Below are 24,145 nucleotides of genomic sequence, written 5' to 3'. Positions count from 1 at the left end.
AGGATGCTCTGGAGGCGTCTTTCACCTCTCGTAATTGTGAATGGTGTAACGGTGTAACACTATTTTCATTGCTAGGGAGTTCAAACTTGCTCTCACCTCATCACGGCACTCCACTTCAGGGCCAAACGATATTAATGTGGAGATGTTGCAGCACCTATCTCCCGATGGCAAGCACTTTCTCCTTCTTACATATAATCGTGTCTGGACAGACAGCACATTTCCCAAAGATCGGCACGGAGACAGTGTAACCGTCTTACGCGAGCCCGGTAAGGACACATATCTTATGTCCGGGTACCACCCAGTTTCCGTCAGCAGCAGTGTCAGAAAGACGATCGAACACGTGATCACCGGTAAGCCGGTACGGTGGCTCGTGTCTCAGACTTTGCTAACAAATGCACAACGGGGATGTCGTAAGCGCTGCCGTGCAGTCGATCGTCTCATCACCCTGTCGACTTGTATTGTGATCAATTTTGTGCGGAAATGCCAGACTAGCCGTGTTTTTGACAAAGCTTGAGATGGCGGCCGGAGGACGGGCATCCTCCACATGATGCATTCGTTGGGTCCGAGACTGCCCATTGCATTTTATTTGGGAGTTCTTCGGAGACCGGGTTTTTGAGGTACGTGTAAGTTCGGCATAGTTGAACATTTTTTTCATCGCGACTTCTCTACTGTCTGTACTCGCGGAGCGTTGACGTAGGCTTCCACCGAAAAAGCTGTCCGAACTTGTGGCGGCGTAAGGAGTTTCTTCCACCGTCCTTACATCTCACTCCTGTCGCTCTTCCGTTTGTTGAAACTGTGAAGTTCTCTTACGTGTTTCAAACTGTATTTCATTGGGAGTGGACAGAAAATCCTCCTCCACGAATACCGATTCCTCGCCCGATCGGCAGTGAAGATAGGTGTCCAGTTTACTCGTCTGCACGGCCGTCTATTTTACACTGTCTCGACACGTTCCACAGTCTAGGCGTACGCCTGGCCACTGGAGCTTTCTACGCTGGCCGAGTCAGATCTGTGCAGAGACTGCCCGACTATCCCTCTCGTACCGGTGCGACGTCTCGTCGGGAGGTACACGTGTCGTCTGCCCTCTGTGCCCGACCACGCGGCCCGTGTGCCCAGTTTCGATGACACTCTCGAGCACCGATACGGGGTAAGAGAAACTTTTGTCGTCTCCCGGAGTTCACTTCGGTATACTGCTTCGGAAACTTAACTGTTCGTTACCTGCCACTTCCCCGACAGGCGAGAACCCTTCACCGCATCGACTCCGTGCAGAGGCATGCGTTCGTCTTGGATTTAATTTGCTTCCCGAGGACACCACTCTAGGTTCCAGCTGGCACTTTGTCTTTCAAATATTGGACGCAAGTCGGAGACAGCACCTCCGTGTACACTTACGGTCCTAAGTACGACCGTGGTGTCGGATGTGCCTTTGTCATTGACGACAAACATTGTAGATACCGGGTTGTAGAACAGAGTTCAATTTTTACTGCAGAGCTTTCAGCTGTCTTATTGGGCCACCCAGTACATCTGACAACACGGGCTTCTCAGTTGTGTATTACGTTCGTTCTGATTCGCTTAGTGCCCTCCGAAGTCTTTCCACTACAGACGTACGACCCCCGAGTACGAGGAATCCACTCGCTTACCGGTAGTGGAACCGACGCCGACGTGATGTTAATGTGGGCCTCCAGTGAAGTCCGAGTGTCGGGAAGTCTTCTCTAGATGGGAACAAACTCTGGGAAATTAGACGTGTCTCGGCAGCTCGGACGACTACGTCCCCCCCCTCCCTCCTCTCGTCACGAGGAGATACTCTCAGCTCGCCCGTGTATCGGGCACCGTCATTTGTCGAGTGGTGACCCTGCACCACTCTGTGCTTACTGCGACTGCCCGTTGACAGTGCACCATTTTTCAGCCCGATGCCAGTTTTATAACGGTTTACATTTTAATGTATGTTTTCCACCTGCGTTAGCAGATACAGCACGTGCTGTAGATTGTGTTTTACTTTTTATTTGTCTCAGTAATATGGCCGAGGAAATTAAATTCTCCACCATTTGAGCAACCTCCTCAAAAGGGGTGCATTCGTTTTTAGCTGTTCCTCTACTCTGCTCCACTCGATTAGGCTCAGAGTATTATAGACTTCAGTCATTTGGTAAGTGACCATTTTCAGTTATGACACAGACGCTTATGACCTCAGCTGTTTTGCGCTGTAAAGCAAAAAAGCAAGCAGAAAAACAAACAAATGCGTATTTCAGAGTTTCTTCTGAAGTGTTTACGGCTCGGGTTTATGGGCTGTAACAGAGTCAACAGCTTCAGGGACGATCTGTCACCCAGACGTTTTTCGAGATCACTTTTATAGTGATTATTTTCTTACAGTCACCTTCTCGCTCCCTGTCATCCCGTGAATTTGTGCGACACCTCCGAGCCGGGACACCGAAGTACGAACGACCTCTCCCTCGGCGGTATAGGTGCGCATTCGCCGTGGTGCCCTGTCAGTGCTGTGCGCTCGTGTTTCTCTATTATCTAAATAACTGTTCACTTGAAACTTCCTGGCAGATTAAAAATTTGTGCCGGACCGAGACTCGAACTCGGCACCTTTGCTTTTGTGGGCAAATGCTCTACTGGCAGAAGTAAAGCTGTGAGGACGGGGCGTGAGTCGTGCTTGGGTTGCTCACTTGGTAGAGCACTTGCCCGCGAAAGGCAGAGGTCCCGAGTTTCGAGTTTTGGTCCAACACCAAGTTTTAATCTGCCAGGAAGTTTCATATCGGCGCACACTCCTCTGTAGAGTAAAAATTTCATTCAACTGTTCACTTCTCGGTGACAGTCTTTCGTCAAGTTCGATAGGAAGAAGTGGAACCTGTGGGTATTTTAATAATGAAATGTTCCACTACATTTGAGAGTTTGTCATTGCCGTTGCCATCGGCATTCATTCGTACAGCCAGAGTTAGACACTTTTAAATTAATGTAATTCTGTTTGCGGTCTGTCTCTCTCTCTCGTGCCGTGCCGATTATTGGCGGGTGCCAAACCTCGCCCTGCTCTCAGTAGAGGCTGCCCGTGTCACTGGGCGAAAAGGAGAGAGGGCACACCGCATTTGTTACGTACGGGGTGGACGCCTGTACCCTCGAGAGCCTCCGGAGACGGTTTCTCGTCCCGAGGCTGGGGCGGCACCCCGTCTGCCCCGGAAGGCCTCCGGCACTGCTTACTCTGGCAGTCACCGCGTCGCCCCTCTCCACCCTGAGGAGGCGTCAGTTGTTTCCATTTCATGCATCCTTGCTCTAGTTTAAATTTGTACCGTATACCGGGTGAATCACCTGAAACTTTCACCACTCTACTCTGTGCGGAAATTGAAAGTGCTTCTGGTGTATGGTTTTGACGTAATGGATTGGTAGTCAGGTCTCCTATTGTTACAAATGAACAGATTGAAAAAATACTTAAAAAGTGGGTTTTTTGTAGAAAAACACGCTTTTTTAAATGGAACAGTACCTATTCACATCAACAAACCCAAAGTATGGTAAATTAAAATTTCAGTGGAGTTTTTAGCAGGATTCGAGTGCATGTCTTTTACGAGATATCGTAGTTTGGTAAGTTCCCGTATCGACACTCTTTTGTGCTGGTCGACCTGCACAGTCACTAGGTACGATGTTGTTATGCTCGCTTACAGTGTGCCTCTGTGTTCCTCGAGTGCACTGCAAATTGCTACTCAGTCAGTGTGTGACATTTCGAGCAGTAGGTCGTAGGACCGTTGCTATTCACAATATACATAAATGACCTTGTGGATGACATCGGAAGTTCACTGAGGTTTTTCCAGATGATGCTGTGGTGTATCGAGAGGTTGTAACAATGGAAAATTGTACTGAAATGCAGGAGCATCTGCAGCCAATTGACGCATGGTGCACGGAATGGCAATTGAATCTCAATGTAGAAAAGTGTAATGTGCTGCCAATACATACAAAGGAAGATCCCTTATCATTTAGCTGCAAAATAGGTCAGCAACTGGAAGCAGTTAATTCCATAAATTATCTGTGGGTACGCATTAGGAATGATTTCAAATGGAATGATCATATAAAGTTGATCGTCGGTAAAAGAGATGCCAGACTGAGATTTGTTGGAAGAATCCTAAGGAAATGCAATCCTAAAACAAAGGAAGTAGGTTACAGTATGCTTGTTCGCCCACTGCTCGAATACTTCTCAGAAGTGTGGGCTCCGTGCTAGATAGGGTTGATAGAAGAGGTAGAGAAGGTGCAACGGAGAGCAGCGCGCTTCATTACAGGATCATCTAGCTATCACAAAAGCGTTACGGAAATGATAGACAAACTCCAGTGGAAGACTCTGCAGGAGAGATGCTCAGTAGCTCGGTACGGGTTTTTGTCGAAGTTTCAAGAGAATACCTCCACCGAGGAGTCGAGCAGTATATTGCTCCCCCCTACGTATATCTCGTGAAGAGACCGTGAGAATAAAATCAGAGAGATCAGAACCCACACAGAGGCATACCGACAATCCTTCTTTCCATGAACAATACGAGACTGGAATAGAAGGGAGAACCGATAGATGTACTCAAGGTACCCTCCCACACACACCATCAGGTATCTTGCGGAGTATGGATGTAGATGCAGATGTAGGCCACTTCGACCGATTACGTGAAAGTGGTAGAGCGACACCTAGACGACACGAGAGAAGGAAACAAATGACGATACAAGAGCGGAAATTATTGTTGTTGCCACAGTCGTGTCGCAGTCGGTCCACACGTCAGCTGCCGCACGATCGCACGTGGAAATGGCACGAATCGGGCGAGTGTCCTACGCGTTCTCCCTAGATACAGATCCTCTCTCTATCACGTCTATCTCCACTGAGAGTTGTGTGGCAATAACTCTGAGAATCGTCTTAATTTATGTTCGTAGGCATTAAGATGGGATATCAGAGATGTTTCACATATCTCGTTTAGTAACGAGGCCCTTTCTACTGATCGCGGCAAGGTAATCCTCCTAAACGTGCAATACCGGTCTGTCGACAATCCCCGTCGGTCTAGACAGGCAGAACGTCGGGATCCATAGAGTCTAAACGTGTAGAGTGGGATAGTGAAACGTCAGCTCGTAGGCCTGTTTTTCGTATACAGAACACTGGACCCGCACAAGTATTGCAGCCTATCGACAGACCATCTTCCACAGATGAAAGACGTTCCACTGCAGACCGGGAGCGACCTGCGGTGCCGTTCCTCAGCCGGCCCCTTCCACAGATTTGACGACAGTAGACTTCTTTCTGTGCAGAAAGCTGAAAGGTGCTGCCGAAAAGGACATTCCGGCTACACCTGACGATTTGTTGTTGTTGTTGTTGTTGTCTTCAGCCCTGAGACTGGTTCGATGCAGCTCTCCATGCTACTCTATCCTGTGCAAGCTTATTCATCTCCCAGTACCTACTGCAACCTACATCCTTCTGAATCTGCCTAGTGTATTCATCTCTTGCTCTCCCTCTACAATTTTTACCCTCCACGCTGCCCTCCAAGTCCATTATGTGAACACTGCACATCAATAGCACATTCCATTTCTGCAATATTTGCGGTAATTTTAGGTGATTCACCCCGTACGTATATCTAGCTCTTGTCGTACAATATCGTTTTTGCAGCGGGTGAACGTACGTATAAAATAAGGTTGTAGGTACGTGAGAGGGTCGAAGGGGAAGAAGGAAACGGACTGGAGAGATTTTTGAAAAGAGCAGAGTTTGGAGAAGTCCTCCAGAACTGCAGGGCACGATAGACTTACCAGACAAGATAAGAAGGAAAGACTGAATGTTGGGGACTGCAGTGGATGAGATTTGAAAACCTCCGAGCTTAGATCGGATGATATGCGAGGCACAGATTACTGCCAAAACATTGTAAATGAGTTAATACGAGTGAGCAGCTAAGTGTATTATTGGGAGGGGGACAACCAAAAAAAAAGATAAGTTAGAAAATGGGAGACATATAAATCTAAACAAATTGAAGAAAGGAGTAGTTACTGTGAATAAATGTCGAGACAGAAGCAGTTAATGTAAATTAAGGCCAGGTGGGTGGCGGGACACGTTGTGGCACTGGTTCCCACCTGCGGAGTTCTTAAAGTCCGGTGTCCGGGGGAAGAATCCGAATGGCGTGCGTTTGGTGACGAGGTCACAACTGTCATCTGTAGAGCGTGCTCCCTTCTATAGTATACATTCTTCCAGTTATAGGGCTGATACAGGTGGTGGTAGAAGGGTGCACAGGGCAAGTCTCGCTTCGGGGACAGTAACAGGGGTAGGAGCCGTAGGGTAGGGTAGGGTAGGGAGACGGGTGCAGGAGCAGCGCAGGGTCTCACAAGGATATCGCTGAGATTGGGACGGCAGCGAAAATCCGTTCTAGATGCAATCAGTAAAAATCCGGACGAAATGAATCTCATTTCAGGGCACGATTTTAGGAAGTCGTGATAACTACACCGCTGGGTTAATTACATCCAGTGAAGGCTTAGGTGAGAATGGTGGTCTAGTGCTTAAAGAGTCTGCATGTCAACAGATATGTTTGCCTTGGAAGTTTAGGCTCTAAGGGAGAGAACGTTCAACACGGAATGGATGGCGACTGTCAAAACATTGTTATTTACGAATTTGCCTGTAACAATTTACTTAGGGTTCATTACACTGGAGCACCTTCTCTCGATCGCCTTTCACCAATTTCATTGCAAATTTTACAGCTGTTTCCATTCCCAGCCTCTTCTTGGCTCATAGTAGTTCTTTCGTGTTGTTGTGCATTCATTTTTTGCAAAACCACTATGATCCACTTTTAGTGCCATCTCCTAAATTACTGTATTTGCGAGGCAAATTAGTTAACATTTTCTCGTACGACTTTCTCTTTCTGTTCGACAAGTTTTTAAAATTTTGTCTCTCTTCACGACTTTCCCTATCAATATTTTTCTTATCTTATCTCACCCACTTATTACCTATTATTTACCACTGTCTGTTCTCATAATTTTCGTACAAATTTTTTCTACGCTCTTTGTCCGTTCTTATATAATTTTCTATCCTCTACAGTTTCTGACACTACAGACCGTACTCTCTCACTACGACGAGTCCCACTGCGTATTACATTCGTTCTCGTCAAAAACGTGCTTTTGTACTATCGAAATTAAAGATCCGCATTCTGTTCCTCGAAACCTGCGTGTCCCTCGAAATTACTCCCGAAGGCCTAACAGCGGAAGTCTGTTTCTGGATGTAATCCTGCTTTACAGCAAGCTCTTTCACACTTTCAAATACAGCAATCTGTTGCACTTACCCGGTTAATCCGTGACCTGTGTGCCTCATCTGCCAGTTTCCAGTCCACCAGACTTCTGTCCTCCTACAAAATCCTGTCATTATCTGTCCCTCACGTATGCTCGGGCGGCACCGTCTGCCGAGCACTTCCCCCACACTCCTAAACTATGTCAGTAGTGGTGTCTGTCTTCCTGTCCCTAAACAGCTGCACTGTCAACCGTCACTCCTCTCCGCCAGACTGAACTTGCCCGGCCGTCTAAATGTCCCACAGTTTTCACCACTGCCTCCCAGGCCGAGAATAATTCGTAATCACGAGAACCGGGCACAACAGTGCAGTGTTCTTAACCTTTCGTCTGAAACACTCTTCCCTCCCGAATTATCTTTATTATCGGAGGGTCTCATTTTCGGCCCTAAACCTACTTTTAGTCCTGCCGCTTCGGTGGAGGTCTCGCTTTTCTTCACACGTTATGTCAGCTGGAAGTATCACCTCACAACCCGATCCCGAAACCTCTCCGGCAGCAAACCTGACACTGAGCCCCACCTCGAACAGTTCTGCCCGCGATCCCGACTCGATCTGCGACCGCTACCCCGGAATCTTCCCTTATGCGCCTTCCGAGAATTCCCGACGTCGAGCTTTCCACCGTAACCCTCCGTCAGGACGCTGCGACGTGACCCTAACCTGTCCTCTGCCGAACTCCGGGCCCTGCATCCCCTAAAAGCTGACGACTCCGTCATTATTTTCGCAACAGACAAAAGATCTACCACTGTGGCACTAGACCGACAGGAGTACGTCGGTGAAGCTCCGTGCCAGTCGTGCGACATCCGCGCGTACGGCTTCTGCCGTAGAGATCCCGTCCCCGCGCGATTCGACCTGGTCCGCAGTCCCACCTCGATCCGTCGAGCAACTCGTCCACCCGAACCACACGCAGTCCTACCTTTCATTTTCTTCCAGAGATCCACAAATCTAATCGTCCCGGCTGCCCTGTACCTGCCAGCTTCAGAGCACCCACCGAATGTAGATCTGCCTCGGTCGATCGACACGTAGTACAGAGGCTTTCCGGACGCCGACCGTTTCTCAGGTCGTCTGAAAACGTGGCCGTCCCACTCCACCACACACGTTGTGTGTCGCCACCGGCGCCAACTCTCTCTGTACTGACATTCCCCAAGTACGTTGTCTGCCTGCTGGTGTTTCCAAGCCTGTTACATCCTTCTTGCATACCTTAATGAACTTTATACTTGGCAACAATTACTTCACCTTTGAGGGGCAGACATACTACAAATGGATCAGGGAACCGGGACGGCTCCTTCCTGTGACAACCTCGTCACGGGCCACTTAGAGTGTACTTTCTTGTGTTTCGTTTAGATTAATTGATGACGTACTTGCCGTTCGGACTCGTTCCCGGAATTTGTGAATACTGTCTCCCAATTAAATATTAGGTGGTCCTATTACGAATCCCATGCCACTTTCCGCGGTGTCGATCTCTTTCTTACCCGATGCCAGCTACGTATTTCTGTTCATTTTAAACCTACAAAAATATAATTGACAGTTGCCGTCCTTTCTGCGTCAAACGTTCTCTTTCGTACGGTCTCGGCTATAGAGGCAGACGTCTGTTCGGCTGTGGACTCTCTGCGGCACTGTGCCTCTTTTCTCGTCTCGGCCTGCCTAGTTCGAGAGCAGATTTCCTGGGCCGTCACGTCGATCCTGGCACTACTGATCCCTCCGAGAAACAACTTGGGAGCACACCACTTGTCACACAGTGTTATACCGGTCACATCTGTATTAATCGGTCAGTTCGACAAGTGCACAACTTCCTAAGATTGTGCCCCGAAATGAGATTCGTTCTGAGATTTTGCCCGTCGCACGTAGCTTTCGGCCACCGTCCCGATCTCCGCAGTATCCCCGTCGGACCCTACGTTCCTTCTGGAGTCATCTCGCTACCCTACGGGTGCTTCCCGTGTGACCGTCATGCTGCCAGACTTGCCCCATGCGCCTTTCTACCGCCACCTGTACCGGCCCTGTAACTGGTAGAGGGTGTACTATTAAAGGGAACGCGCCATACGACGCGACGGTCGTGACCTCGGCGCCTGTTTCACCCCACGCACCGTCCGGATTCTTCCCCCGGGCACCAGTTTCTCGAAGGTCTTGGCAGGTGGGAACCAGCACCGCAACGTGTCTCACCACCCGCCTGGCCTCAATTTACGTTATTTTCTTTCGTCTCAGAATTTATTCACAGTAACTACTTCTTTCTTCACTCTGTTTTAGTTTTCTACGTCTTCCATTTTTCTGACCCATCTTTTTTCACCGGCCGTCTCCCAACTCTGTTGCGTACAACGCACTTAATAATTTAAAAATCTACTCACCGAGCGGCTGCTGAACACACGAGTAAAAAAAGAAAACTGATTATTTTCGTTGTTGTACGTACAGTACACTTAGCTGTTCAGTCGTATTAAGTCCTTCACAATGTTTTGGCAACAATCTCTGTCTTACATATTACCCTGTTTCAGTCCCCAACGATCAGTCCTTCCTTCAAATCTTGTACGGAGCAGTCCCCAACAATCAATCCTTCCTTCTCGTCCTGTCCGGTCCTTTTCCTTCACCCCTCTTCCTTCCCCTTCAACCATTATGTTGGAAGGATGAACCACTTGCTCAGAAAGCTCCCATACCTGTTTTTTTAATTTTTGTTTTCACCTGTTGCTGCATAGTGAGTAGATTTTTCGTCTACCCTATTACTTTATATTGTCAAAAATTGATCATTTTTGTTGTTAAAATATTACTTTTGGATTCGATATGTGGGGGTACAACCTTTGACTTTCCTTAAAAATCTAATTTCAGTTGCTTGTATTCGGCTTTTACTTTTCTTAGTTAATGTTAGAGGTTCATTTCTGTATATTAGTCTGAAGGTTGTCCTTACTTTGTGAAAATTTAGCTTTGTATCCTTCCTTGTCTTATCAGCCAGTGTTGTGTATATAGTGCCAAACATCTTTTGAAACTTGTTTTATTTATTAGGTACGTTATTTTCATGTCTGTAACTAATATTGCTGCATAACACCTGAAAATACGACACCTGTTCCATTATAATAACGCTGTATGGCCATTGGCGTGCTGCGAGTCTTCCATATGGACACCACATTGGTCATTTACGTGTGCCCAGTTGTTCCTCTAATGGTATTTTGGACAAGATTGAAACATTCGGTTTGAGAGACATTACTTCAGTTTCTTTACTGAAATTTTTAGATGACTGTTCTTACATATTTGATTTAGGCAATGCGTTAAAAGAGGTAACTGTTCTACAGGTTGCAGAATGATTGTCGCTACCACTCACAGCAGGTGATTTTATTTTTGTGTGTGTCTTCAGGTGCGTACTCTCATATTCAGTGTTGGAGGTCTCTGTTCTAAAGAAAATCTGATAACGTTACGATGACTAGACACGCACACGCACACACACACGCGCGCGAAACATTTGTAAGTGGTCAAGTGATGTGTGTTGTAAAATATTATAGTACTTACATATAGCTGGTGTATCTATATTATTTTCACATTACATTTATCAGAACTTTTACAAAAATATTTTGTTTTTAAAACATTAACTGTGTATTAGTCAGCACGTTAATTATTGGTCCTTCCATATTATGTCTCTGATAAAATGGTGGCACTTCAGAAGCACATCCGCTCACAATATCCGGTGCATTTACAATTGGGAAATGGAAAATCAGAAAAAAGAGCAAGATACTGTTTTCATCTAAATATTTTGAAAGTTTCAACATGTGTCGAGAATGGGATCATGATAAAAAGTAATTTTATGTTTTAGATGCTACTGTAAAACATCTTCAAAAATTACGTTTACTCCTCATTAGCTTTGTGTTGTTGTTTAGCTATATGTGGACATCAAAATAAAATTGTTTATAATAGTAAAAAAAACAATATTTCTCTTGTTGGTGTAAAATTAAAAAATAGAAGTTGCAAACATTAAAAAACTACAGCTGAATAGCAGAGAGAGGCTTAAAATCAGTTAAGTTATTAGTTCCTGTTACTTGCTCACAAGAGTGAGAAAAGTCTAATTCGTTGTGTTTGTAGCCAATCAGTTCGTTACACATAACCACTTCTGCACGAGATAATATATACGCTCACCCTGTGGCAGTGTGGGGGTTTAGGTTGTATTCACTTCCCCGCTGCTTACGGGAAGAATGTCTGCACGACTGGTGAACGTGAAGGTTGTGGATGTAAGAAGCCGGCTGTGAGTTTTTCCTCCTCCTTACTTTTCCTCCTTGACTACTCGCGTAGAATCTGGATACCAAAAGAAACTTAAAACTGGAGTAGTGTTCACTGACCTGTCAGCAGCTTACGACACGATGTGGTGCGAGGGCCTGTTATTGAAATTTTTGAGAGTAGTACCTTGCAAAACTGTAGGCAACCTCGTAAGTAACGTGTTAACCGATAGGTGGTTGAAAGTACATCAAAGAGAACAGAAAAGCAGATGGGACGTACTCAACGATGGAGTTCGGCGGGGCTCCGTTCTCGCCCCAGTCTTATTCGTCCTCTACACAGCTGACCTGCCGAAAATTTCAATATGCAGATGACCTGGCAATTTCGTATCGGAGATGAGACCTTTCTGAATGTGAAGAACACCTCTAACAGCCTTACTAAACTCTGAGTATTTTGAGACGTGGCGACTGAGACTGAATGTTTCTAAAACCGAGGTGAGCCTGTTCCACCTCTCTGATAGCCTTTCGTCAGCAAAGATCGAGCCACAGTTCGGCCCTCTCGGCACAGTCGGATACGACGAAAGCCCAAAATACCTGGGAGTCACTCTGGGCAGAACTTTAACGTACAAAAAACACCTTTCCAACTTGGCCGAGGAGATACGAACACGAGTGAACCTCGTGAGAAAGCTGGCAGGCAGTATACGGGGAACGACGACATCGGTCCTCCAAGGAGCATCCCCTGCACTGGTATACTCTGCAGCAGAGTACTGTGCACAAGTCTGGCTGCGAAGCACCCACGTAGTGAAAGCAGACATCCGACTGAACTGTTAAGAGACGTCCGGTCTACACCTACTTGCTGGCCACCAGTGCTTTCAAACATCTGTCCACCAGACCTCCGTCGATAGGCTGCTCTTTACAAACTGTGTCGGCAAGTTTCTAAAAACGACTTGATCCCTCTTTGTGATGATTTGCTGTTACTGCCCAGGAAACGCCTCAAATCTAGAACACCGGCATACGAAACGGGAGTCCAAATGCTGTCCGCAGGATTCGACCGGTACGCAGAGTGGAAACGTGAGTGGCAAACTACGAGAACCCAAAACCACGAATTTGTAGACAGTCCGACAGTTCCAGTTCAGAGCTTGCACCGACCGAGGGAGGTGTAGGTGCAGTTAAGTAGATATCGGACCAAAGAGGTTTTGGTGCAAATACGATGTGCACCAGTAGGGCTGTTCAAGTGACAGCGTGTGTGACTGTGGTGACACCCAAACGGTGAGCCACATTCTGAACGATTGTCCAGTCGGACGCCCGGTGGCACTGAGGAGCTCCGTCGAGCATCCCACGAGGCACTCTGCCGGATTGAGTCCGTTGACACTGGAGCCATTTTAAAACTTGTGCACTGTGTATAATTTCACATGTTCATTCTTATATACCGGGCTATCAAAAAGTCAGTATAAATTTAAAAACTTAATAAACCACGGAATAATGTAAATAGAGAGGTAAAAATTGACACACATGCTAGGAATGACATGGGGTTTTATTAGAACCACCCCACATTGCTAGACGGGTGAAAGATCTCTTGGGTGCATCGTTTGGTGACGATCGTGTGCCCGGCAGCCAGTTTCGTCATGTTTGGCCTCCCAGGTCCCCAGACTTCAGTTCGTGCGATTATTGTCTTTGGGGTTACCCGAAGTCGCAAGTGTATCGTGATCGACCGACATCTCTAGGGACGCTGAAAGACGACATCCGACGCCAGTGCCTCACCATAACTCTGGACATGCTTAACAGTGCTGTTCACAACATTGTTCCTATTGTTGAGGAATGATGCTGGACGTATTGAACATTTTCTTTAAAGAACATCATCTTTTCTTTGTTTTTTTGTGTCTTACTTTCTTATGCTAATTATTGCTATTCTGATCAGATGAAGTACCATTTGTCGAACATTTTTTGAACTTTTGTGTTTTTTGGTTCTAATAAAACCTCATGTCATTCCAAGTACGAGTGTCAATTTGTATCTCTCTATCTACATTATTCCATGATTTATTGAGTTTTAAAATTTATTCTGGCTTTTTGATCTCCTGGTATATTTCATTGTTTCACTAAATGTGTGTTACTGTAATTGATGCATATGATAATAATAAGTGTGTGTAACTCTAAACTTCGACAGAACAGAATGACGACCTATTTGCGAGAAATCCTTCAGTTCTTAGACCGAAATTAGTTTCATCACTGTAGACACGTCAATTTAAACTGCGATTCAAGCGACGTTCTGTCCCTACCTGCCAGGTTATCCCGTGCCGGTGCCGACGACGTGGGGGCAGACTCCGAGTACTTCTACTGCGACACTTGCTCGCAAGTCTTCACCTCCAAGTCGGACATCGCGGACCACGTGCGGACGCACGCGGACGGTCACGTGTGCGGGCTGTGCGGCGAGGTGTTCGCCGCGGTGTCCCGGCTGCGGCGCCACCGCCCCGACTGCCCTGAGCGGCAGCTCGCCCTGGCGGCCGGCCGGCTCCGGGCCCCGAGGACGGCGAGGGGCGGTGGCAGGCGGGGGTCGGCGAAGAGGGGCGGCGACGGGAGCCGGCGCTTCCCCTGCGACGTGTGCGGCGCGGCGTTCTCCTACCGCAGCTCCCTGGACGTGCACCTGCGGCGGCACTCAGACGAGCGGCCGTTCGCGTGCGGTGTGTGCGGCGGCACGTTCAAGCGTTCGGACCAGCTGCGGACTCACTCGCGCCTGCACTCCGGCCACAGGCCGTACGCGTGCGACGTGTGCGGGCGCACGTTCACGCTGGCCGGCAACCTGGCGGTGCACGCGCGCCTGCACACGGGCGAGCGGCCGTACAAGTGCGACGCCTGCGGCAAGACGTTCCGGCAGGCCGTCTGCCTGAAGCGGCACGTGCGCGTGCACACGGGCGAGCGGCCCTACGGCTGCGGCGTGTGCGGCCGGCGATTCACGCAGGGCGGCAGCCTCAAGGCGCACGCGCTGCTGCACTCGGGCGAGAAGCCGTTCGGCTGCAGCGTCTGCGGTCGCGCCTTCCGCCGCTCCTGCCACCTGCGCGACCACTCCAGGGTGCACGTCGCCGAGGCCGAGGCGCGCCAGCAGCAGCCGGCCGTAGGAGCCGGCCCGGAGAAACCCGGAGAGGAGGGAGCGGAAAAGTGACCCTGTGGAGCGGACACACTCTAGGTAGGGGTAGGGGCAGGACCTCTCTCGCTGTCGCCTCACATGTTTCCCCGCCTGTAAATGTATTTTTTACGAGCAGTACAGTGTTCGGCCCGTACTTACCTTCGAGATGTGAAATTTGCAAATACTGCCACTAGGCGCGTTCAGCTCTCGGAACCCGTACGTACTTTTCTCGGCTAAGAAAGCGGGGAGGAGCGACTCGATGGGACTCCGGGCCGAGAGGGTGGCGGGAGGCGGAGGTCTGTTGGGAGGTGTTGGAGTAGTGTAGTGAGGTGGAGAGGTTCTGTGGAGAGCCGGTACGGTGCGGTGAGAAGTGGAGATGTATTAGGAGTGGGAGGAAAGAAAAGTGGAGCGAATATTGCAGTTAAGAAATAGGGAAATTGCAGAGGGGGCGACGGCGGTGGGGAAGAGGGAGATATCGACATAAACTACAGAACAATGATACAAAAAGGACAGTTGCTACTCACCATATAGTGGAGATGCTTAGTCCCAGAGAAGCACGATAAAAAGTGTCACAGACTAAGCTTTCAGCCAACAACAGAAGCCTTTATGGAAAAAAAAAAAAAAAAAAAAAAACTGAGGCCTTACACACACACACACACACACACACACACACACACACACACACACACACACACAACAAACTACCACAGTTTCTCTGTCATACCCCTCTTGGACTAAGCATCTCCGCTATATGGTGAGTAGCAACTATACCTTTCCTAATATTGTTAAATTCTGTCCTCGATTTTCCACTGTTTAAACTACTGAACAGATACAGGAAATAATGAAATTCTACTGATGGAAAAGTGGCACATTGTCAAACGATTTATTTCTCTGCTCGTGGAGCTCACTCAATCTGTTTGTGTTTGCCAGTGATATTTTCTCTCTTCTCTGTCCAGACTCCGTCCCCTCTTTCAGAGTGACTCTGCCAGCACTCCTGTGTCTGTGGACCACCGTACCTCTTTCTTTTTTTTTTTTTTTGGCTCAGTTTATTATCTTCGTCGATATCGTTTTGTGGAAGACAACTCTGCAAAATGCATCTTTGGGTTGGTTGTTTCATTTCTCATCTTCCTTAGCACTGTACACAAGTTCTGTGATTCTGGTTTTGTGAAAATAAGTTGTTGTTGTTTTTTTTTTTTAGCCGCTTTCACTCCATTTTTTGAGACAACCATGAAATTGTGTGAATGACAATAAAATTTTTCTTATTTTGCAGATAGTATTTCCAATTTTCTTTGTTCTTTACTGTAAATTTCATTTTTTTAGATGAATGTTGATTTGCCATTGACTCCCAGCTTTCCCCTAATTATTTTCTTCTCTAGCTCTGCGGAGTTCCTTACACACAGGTCACAAAACGTGCTCACGTAGCTGCAAGTCCGGCATTCATTTTTAATCTGCCAGGGAGTTTTGTAACGGTGCACACTCGGCCGCAGAGTTAAATTCCTTGTGGAAACAATCCCAGAGGCCGTGGCTGTCACCTCCACTAATGACACAAGTGAACGGGCTGTGTTCGCTGTCAGACGTGTAGGGTGCAGTGCAGAACCACTCGTATTCCGCACTTACTCCTCCTCGCTCTGGAAAAAATAGTTTTCACTGCCTCATCCTAAACCAGTCACGAACGTGAGGTGGTCTACATTTCCGCTTTGGCTGCATTTGCAAAAATGTCAGATTTTGAAATAGCAGATGGTACTCTCATAATGTCATCATCTTCTTGCGGTCTGTCCACCTCGTACTACAGTCTCAAAATTCCGTGGTAAGAAGTGTAATCGAGCTATTCTTATTTGGTTTGTCGTACATAACCTCACCCTCGAAGGCCGTGGTTTACCGTTTCCGATTCGACTAAAACTTCGACAGAAGACTGTTCTCTAGAACTGTGGATTTTTTCGCACTCTTTGTGCTACATTGCTCTCCCTGTGCATGCGCACCCACCAAATACAGCAGCAAATTTAAATCCTAAATAGCTGTGGAAGCGAGAAACTAACTTTGGGGTATCGAGTTCGTAGAAACATTTTGAGGCCGAATTACTCGGTGTACGATGAACCTTCCATCAGTGACAAAAAATTATTTGTTGCAATTGAGTTTACATCCTTCACCGTAACAAATGAGGTTTTGTTCCTTTTTGCATGCCTTTTTCTGAGAGTAGAGATATTGGAGTGTAGCCTTGTATGGAAGTGAAACATGGGTTAGACAAGTTAAGACAAAAAGAGAATAGAAGCTTGGGAAAGGTGCTTCTACAGGAGAATGCTGAAGATCATATGGGTAGGTCATATAACTAATGAGGGGATACTGAATAGAATTGGGAAGAAGAGGAGTCTGTGGTACTACTTGACTAGAAGAAGGGATCGGTTCGTAGGACATGTTCTGAGGCATCAAGGGATCACCAGTTTAGTATTGGAGGGCAGCATGGTGGGTAAAAATCGTAGAGGGAGACCAAGAGATGAATACACTAAACAGATTCAGAAGGATGTAGGCTGCAGTAGGTACTGGGAGATGAAGCAGCTCACAGGATAGAGTAGCATGGAGAGCTGCATCAAACCAGTCTCAGGACTGAAGGCCACAACGACAGAGACATTGGATAAGCAGCTAGTTCATATTTCGGAAAGGGTTTTAATTCTTCTTAATTTTGTTTCATTAAATAAATCATTTGGAAAAGAGTTAAAGGATCAAATTTCAGTGCTTCCAGCTTATATAATATTAAACTTACAAAGAAGAGTTGCAACCTTATCTAAGGAAATAGTCACCAACTATTCTTTCGTATCTTTTCCCCCTCTTTGTGACACATTGCAGCTAACATTATCTGGTCTGACAACAACCATTGCTCAGTAGACATCATAAAATTACTTTCAGGGGAGGGAGGATGCCCTGAAAACTAATGTAGCAGCTTACACGAGTCGGTACCGTCGCAACTAATACCGCAGTGTCTCGTATCCGTGTGGTGTTCTGTTGCGTGCTCACTCTGGAGCACGATTCAGTTTCTTAACATACATTCTGCAAACGAATTATACCCCAAGTCCACCTTATTAATACACTACCTGTAATTCCTCAGCCAGAACTAAGTTGTCCAGAGCTCTTCATTGTTCTTGTCAACATTTATTTTACAGTCGTGTCAGAAGGAATCCCGGACCGATACTTTTCCGAGTGCCATACAGTAAAATGCCAGTCGGTTGGGAACATTTCGTAGTCTTATAGGTGCATTTTCCCCTCTAGTCTGAACTTATTCTGTAACTGAAATGAAAGTGCTAAAAAAAAATTGGTATTTTGCTGTAAGTTTGAAAAATCATTACTTTTTATATTTGGTATTGGATGTACAGCAAATTTGTAGTAATCGAATTTGTAAATAATTTTGTGCTCTTTTAAAAAGGAAATAGGTGCCGAAGTGTATTGGAAAATATGTGTTGGTGCAATATAGAGCTTCTCAGAATTTCGTGTAAAATTACACCACTTACTCATTAATAATAGGTGAATCAGATACATTTGTCAGACGTGTGCGACACAAGTACACCTCGCTCGGCCTCGACCCCACGTCTCTGTCATCGCGGTCTTCGGTGCGAACACCGGTTTGACGCAGCTCTCGGTGCTTCACTACCCTCTGTGCGACTACTGCAGCCTGTGTCCACTCGAACCAGTGTACTGTGTTCGTCTCTCGGTCTCCCTCTACAACTTTTCCCCTCCCACCACCCTCCCCTGCTCGCACTTCCTTGCGTTACCTAATTAATGGTTCTTTGGTGCCTTGGCAAGTGTCGTAGCAACGAATCTGTTCTCTTAGTCGAGCTTTGCCACAAATTTATTTTCTCCGCAATTCAGTTCAGTACCTCTTGATTAGTTACTGGACCAAATCACCTAACCTCCTGCATTGTGCTGCAGAACCACATTCCAAAAGCTCCTGTTCTCTTCTCATCTGTTTTATTAGGCACATTCCATTTTTGTGCAACACTACAATTTGCTAGATCGAGGCAAATACATTCGGAAAAGGCCTCCCAACTTTTAAACTGAGATTGTATTTTAATATACAGTGAAATCTCGCATAACGAGCAAAACAAATTGCAAAAAAATTACTCACTTAACGAGCGATTTTTTTGCATAACAAGCAATGACAATGTAATGTGATATCACCAGTCATTCATGCGAGGTCAGGGGAAGCTTTAGACAGTGTGAATGCCTTTCAGTGTCGGCAGCTACGATCACTGTCTTCGGTACGTACTGCGGTCTGAGTTCGGCACTCTTTCTGCTACCATCTTACTGCAGCCTGTGACAGGCATTTTTCTAAACTTGTTTTCGCACTGTGTTTTTTGTGTGCAAATTTTAATGACCTTTGTAGAAATGTCCCCAAAGACAAAGCCACAAGAAGAAGACCGTAAGAGAAAGAAAATGGCCTCAGAAATGAAACGTGAACAGGGTGTGAGCATTGCCGATTTAGCGTGCACGTACAGTCGGTCTGTGTAAAACTATTTGCACTATCATCGGGAAAGAGGACAAAATGGAGGAGGTAGAAGCTTCGAAGGGAGTGACGAGAGTATCTAAACGACGGTTTCGTATTCTGGACGATGTCGAACAGTTGCGGTATATAAGGATAAATGAAAAGCAATTACGAGGTGACACTATTAACGAGATTGTCGTTTGTGAGAAGGCGAGAACGATTATCGCCGACCTCGTCGAAAAGACACCGAGCTCGTCGGCGACCGAAGAAGTATTTAAAGGAAGGTGTGGCCGGTTCCAGAAGTTTACGAGAAGAACCGGCATCCGCAGCGTGACGAGGCATGGCGAAGCGGCCGGCTCTGACACAGAGGCGGCACAGAACCTCGTCGGCAGCTTTAAGGTGCTCGTACCTTCTCAGGGGTTATCTGTTGCGACAGGTTTTTAATTGTGACGAGACGGGTCTGTTCTGGAAAAAGATGCTGAAGTGTACCTTTATAACAGCAAAGGAGAATGCACTGCTCAGTCACAAGCCAATTAAGGACAATCTCACATTCCTATTCTGTGCCAATGCAAAGTTTATTCGAAAATTGAACCACAGATTGTTTACTATTTGGATACTCCGTGAACCTTCGAGAACGGTAAAGTCCAGAAGAGCAGGTTAAATGCGATGTGGAGGTCCGATAACGAGGTTTGTGTAACATGTGATCTGTTTTGCAATTGTATCGATGAAGTGTTTGGTTCTTCGGTGAAGAAATGTTTGCTCGAGATTAACCTGCCACTCCACATTTTGCTTGTTACGAACAACACTCCTGCCCATTCTACAGGCCTACGAGACCGTATCCTTGAATGATTTCAGTTTGTCAGGATCCAATTTCTGCCTCCCAGCACCACTCAGTTACTCCAGTGTAGGGATCGGCAGATTATTTCTAACTTTAAGCTCCGCATTGAAGCACCTTTCAAGCATTGCTCCCAGTCGGCCGAAACTACCGATCTCTCTCTCGGAGAGTTTTGGAAATATAACTTTGTCGTCATTGCACGTGTCGAGACGATCGAAAAGGCACAGTAACGGGTTACTGAGAGAACTTTCACTTCCGCTCGGAACGAGGTTTGGCCGGAGTGTGTTGTCAAAAGTGACTCGGGGTCAATACCTGTGGAGCCTGTAGTCAGTGAGGCTCTGTCTTTTGCCAAGTTCGTGGAACTAGAAGTGGATAACAGTGACATTGATCAGCTTGTGGAAGATCACAGCCAAGAAATGAATACCGAATAGTTCATAGAGTTGCAGTGTGTTTCACAGCAGCAAGCTGTGGAGAGGAGTTCTTTGGAGGAGGAGGAGGAGGAGGAGGAGGAGGAGGAGGAGGAGGAGGTAACAGTAAAGCAGCAAACGTCTGGCATGATAAGCGAAATGGCAAACGTCTGGCACGATAAGCGAAATGCCGAAAGCACGGCAATTGTAAATTGAAAATCGTCATCCCAGGAAAACCAGTGGCAAATTTATTTGATGATAATGTGTATCGTATTTTCGCCAAGTGTCGAAGCGACTGCAGAGACAAATGACTATAGTTAGCTTCCTGGTAAAATAGAATTAGTTATGTATCGTGAATAATAAAGTACATAATATGATGCGAATGGATAGATAAAAAATTTAAAAAAAACTACTCACCAAACGGTGGCAGGAGAACATACACACAAAGGGACTTAACTTTTACAAACTTCCGGAGCCAGTGGCTCCTTCTTCTGACAGAAGAGTTGAAACGAAAGGAAGAGGGTGAAGGAAAAGGACTGGAGAGATTTAGAGAAAGGGGGTGAGGCGTACAGTTCAGAAAAGTCACCCACAACCCTGGGTCAGGGGAGACTTATCGGAAGCAAAGACCGATTGTCGGGGACTGCACTGGATGAGATTTGAAAAAGTAAAGGTGAAAGGCAGTGTAATGTGCGAGACGGGAGATTACTACTAAAACATTGCTCGTGAGTTGTTAAGAGTAAAAAGGTGAGTGCATTGCGTGTAACAGAACTGGGAGGGGGGATGGTGAAAAATAGACAGGTCAGAAAATGAAAGAAGTGGAAAAACTAAATTAGAGTGAGGAAATGAGTAATGTCAATGGGAAATATCACTTTGCAAACCGATCCCAAAACCTTTCTAACAGCAAACCCGACAGTGGACTTTGCCTCGAGTGGTTCGGACCGCGGTACCTCCGAATCGTCCCTTACGATCCTTCCGAGAATTCCTCTCGTCCGGAATTGCTTCACAGTCTTTCCTCAGGTCTGCACAGCGTGACCCTGACCTGTCCTCTGCATTTCTTGGATCGTCTGAAATCCGTGCCCATCCCACTCCCACCACACCCCTCGCTTGTCGCCACCGACGCCACGTCCCTCAGTACCGACATCCCCCACGTACGTGGCACTTCTGCGACAATTACTTTGCATATGAGGGGTAGAGGTAGAAACCGGGACGGCTCCTTCCTGTGCCGACCTTTTCTCCGGTCGCTTGGAGGGGCTATCCTGAAATCCTTACGCCTTCGGCCCCCAGGTCAGCTTACGTACGTCGGTGACATCTTTGGTATACGAACTCGTGGTGGGGCTGACCTGTCAAAATTCCCAGAATCTCTAAATATTTTTTTCCAATTAAATTTCACGTGATCCTATTTCGAATCCTGTGATGTTCATGTCGTTCTCACTGAAGGCCGTCTACACACTTCTGTCCACATTAAACCCACTAACAAACAACAGTACTTGCATTTTGACAGTTGCCATCCTTTCTGTGTCACACACTCTCTTCCGTACAGCCTCGAGATTCGAGGCAAATGTATTTGTTCGGGGTGCAGACTCTTTGCACAGTTTTCTTCACTGGATGTAATTACCACACCAGCCTAGTTCAAATGCCGTTTTTCCAGGCCATCACAACACATACTGGTACTGCCGATCCCTCCAAAAAAGCAACTTCGGAGCACACTGCTTGACGCCCGGCATTATCCCGGTCTCGAATGTATTAATCGGCTACTTCGACGAGGCCGTGACTTCCTAAAATCGGGCCCTGAAAGGAGATTCATTCTGTCTGAGATTTTGCCGACCACACCTAGAATAGCTTTTCGTCGCCCTCCCGATCTCTGCAATATCCTCCTCCTGCACTTGTCTCCCTTCACTACAAATTTATTTATTTATTGGTCGATTATTATTTTTGTGGATTTCAGGAAGTGCATTGTACAGTTTGATGCCAGAGTAGAGTACAGCTTTCTGTAATAGCGCTGTGTTTTTTTGCTGTACACATACATTATTTATTTGTCTTGTGTGGTAGCTGTGTACAGATTCATTACAGGGGATTCTCCGACTCCTGCTGTTTAATTTTTCTTTTATAATAATTACATTTTCAAATATATAAATACACGGAAATGGTAGTATTTTATTTTTACTAAATAGTGGCTTGCACGACAATCCTTCCATTAATATAACAATCTGCAATCAAAATGATTTCTGACTAGCTCCACAATTTTCCCAAAACACTACACCATATTTCAATTTTGACTGAACCTGAGCAAAATATATGGTCCTGAGATTATCATGTAATATACAGTTTCTTATTTCTCTCATTACAAAACTTGTTTTGCTCAGTTTTTTGTTCACATAGTCCGCGTGTGTGTCCCATTTCGTGTTTTGTCGAATCCGTATATCAAGAAATGTTGTGTTCCCTGTTTTTCAGTGTTTTGTCCACTTATTTCTACAGGAAGATTAGCTGGTGTCCTGTTCTGAGTGAACAGTTTTTCCAGATTTATAATCAATCTGTACCGTCTTCTCCGTGATGGTCTCAGTGACATTTTAAAAGCTTTCTTCGCTTTTTCTGTAATTAAGATGCTGGTGTCATGCAGACTGATATAGCTTACTGCCTTCACTGTTTATATGTAAATCGTTTCCATACAGTAAGAACAGAATTGGGTCCAATATGAAATCTTTGGAACTCCGTATTTGACAACTAATAAATTTGACTGACTTTTGACTGTCTTATTTACTTCATATGTTATCTGTATGAGCTATTTTCTTGCATGGAGGTATGATTTAATCCAGTTATGCGCTGCTCCCCTTATACCCCAGTTCCTTCTTACCTAGTAATTTATCACGATTGATGGTATCAAACGCTTTTGACATGACTAGGGATATGCTTGAGGTATGTTCCTATCTGTCTAGGGCCTGTAGAGTTTCATACAGAAAAGAAAAGATTGCTGTTTAAGTGGAATGATTTCTCCTAAAACAATGTTGAGATGCCATTAGTGTTTTATATTTATTTATGAAATTTGACAGTCTTTTATAAGAGTTCCTCTATAATTTTGGAAAACACACAGTAGAGAAACTGGTCTATAGTTTGACACCTCTTCCTGGGTTCCTTTTTTGTGTAGTGGTTTAACTTTAGCAATTTTTAAACGCATTGGAAAACTGTCGCCAGTGGTTCAGAAATTAAGTCCACATTTTTTTTTTTTAAACAAAATCTGGTATGTTAGCTATTCCTGACGAATGTTTTGATTTTAGAGGCTGCACTTGTTGTGTATTAGTTGGTATGAGAATATTGTTTCTTCTAATTGTTCAATTTTTGATGTTGTTTGTGAACAATGTTTACGGGTGATCTTTTTCTCGATAAGTTTCTCTGCTACATATACGGAATAACTGTTAAATGTATTTGCTACCTCCTTTGGTTTGCAGATAGTGTGCGAATTTTCATTCAACTGTGTTTTTAGTTTTTCTTTTGTTACTTCCTGTTTCTTTCTTTACAATATTCCAAACAGCTTTCATTTTATTGGATTCATTTATTATGTATTGTCATTTAGGCACTTTTTATTAATTTCCTGAGATTTATTTTATTGAGTTTTAAAATGTCTATCAAATTCAGGTGTTGTGTAACATGTTTTTGTAGCTCTGTAGAGGAATCGTTTCTTTGCACATGATTTTGATACCTTTAGTGATCCATTTGTTTGTGAGAGTGAGTTTTGACCTTCTAATTTTAAGTGCAAGTGCTACAGCAAAATGATATTTAATTGTATTTGTAAAGATATTATATTTCCAGCATGATAAATTTACCCCCATGATTCTTTTTTAAAATGATTTATAAATTTTTCAATATTCTGATAATTGTA

The 24,145-nt window shown here is 45.6% G+C and overlaps 1 protein-coding gene across 5 annotated transcripts in view; it reads left to right on the top strand.

Moving 5' to 3' along the window:
• Positions 1–14,617, top strand: part of LOC126295491 (zinc finger protein ZFP2-like) — a 76,546-nt gene extending 61,929 nt beyond the window's left edge. For all 5 annotated transcript variants that reach the window (XM_049988052.1, XM_049988051.1, XM_049988049.1 and 2 more), the window contains one exon: positions 13,721–14,617. In XM_049988052.1, coding sequence (XP_049844009.1) covers positions 13,721–14,594 — 874 coding nt within the window. In that variant the 3' untranslated portion in view covers positions 14,595–14,617. The remainder of the gene's footprint in view (positions 1–13,720) is intronic.
• The last annotated feature ends 9,528 nt before the right edge of the window (positions 14,618–24,145 follow it).

This window comes from Schistocerca gregaria, chromosome 11 (genome assembly GCF_023897955.1).
Source record: "Schistocerca gregaria isolate iqSchGreg1 chromosome 11, iqSchGreg1.2, whole genome shotgun sequence".
Lineage (NCBI taxonomy): Eukaryota > Metazoa > Arthropoda > Insecta > Orthoptera > Acrididae > Schistocerca > Schistocerca gregaria.
This window is presented reverse-complemented; position numbering and strand designations above follow the sequence as displayed.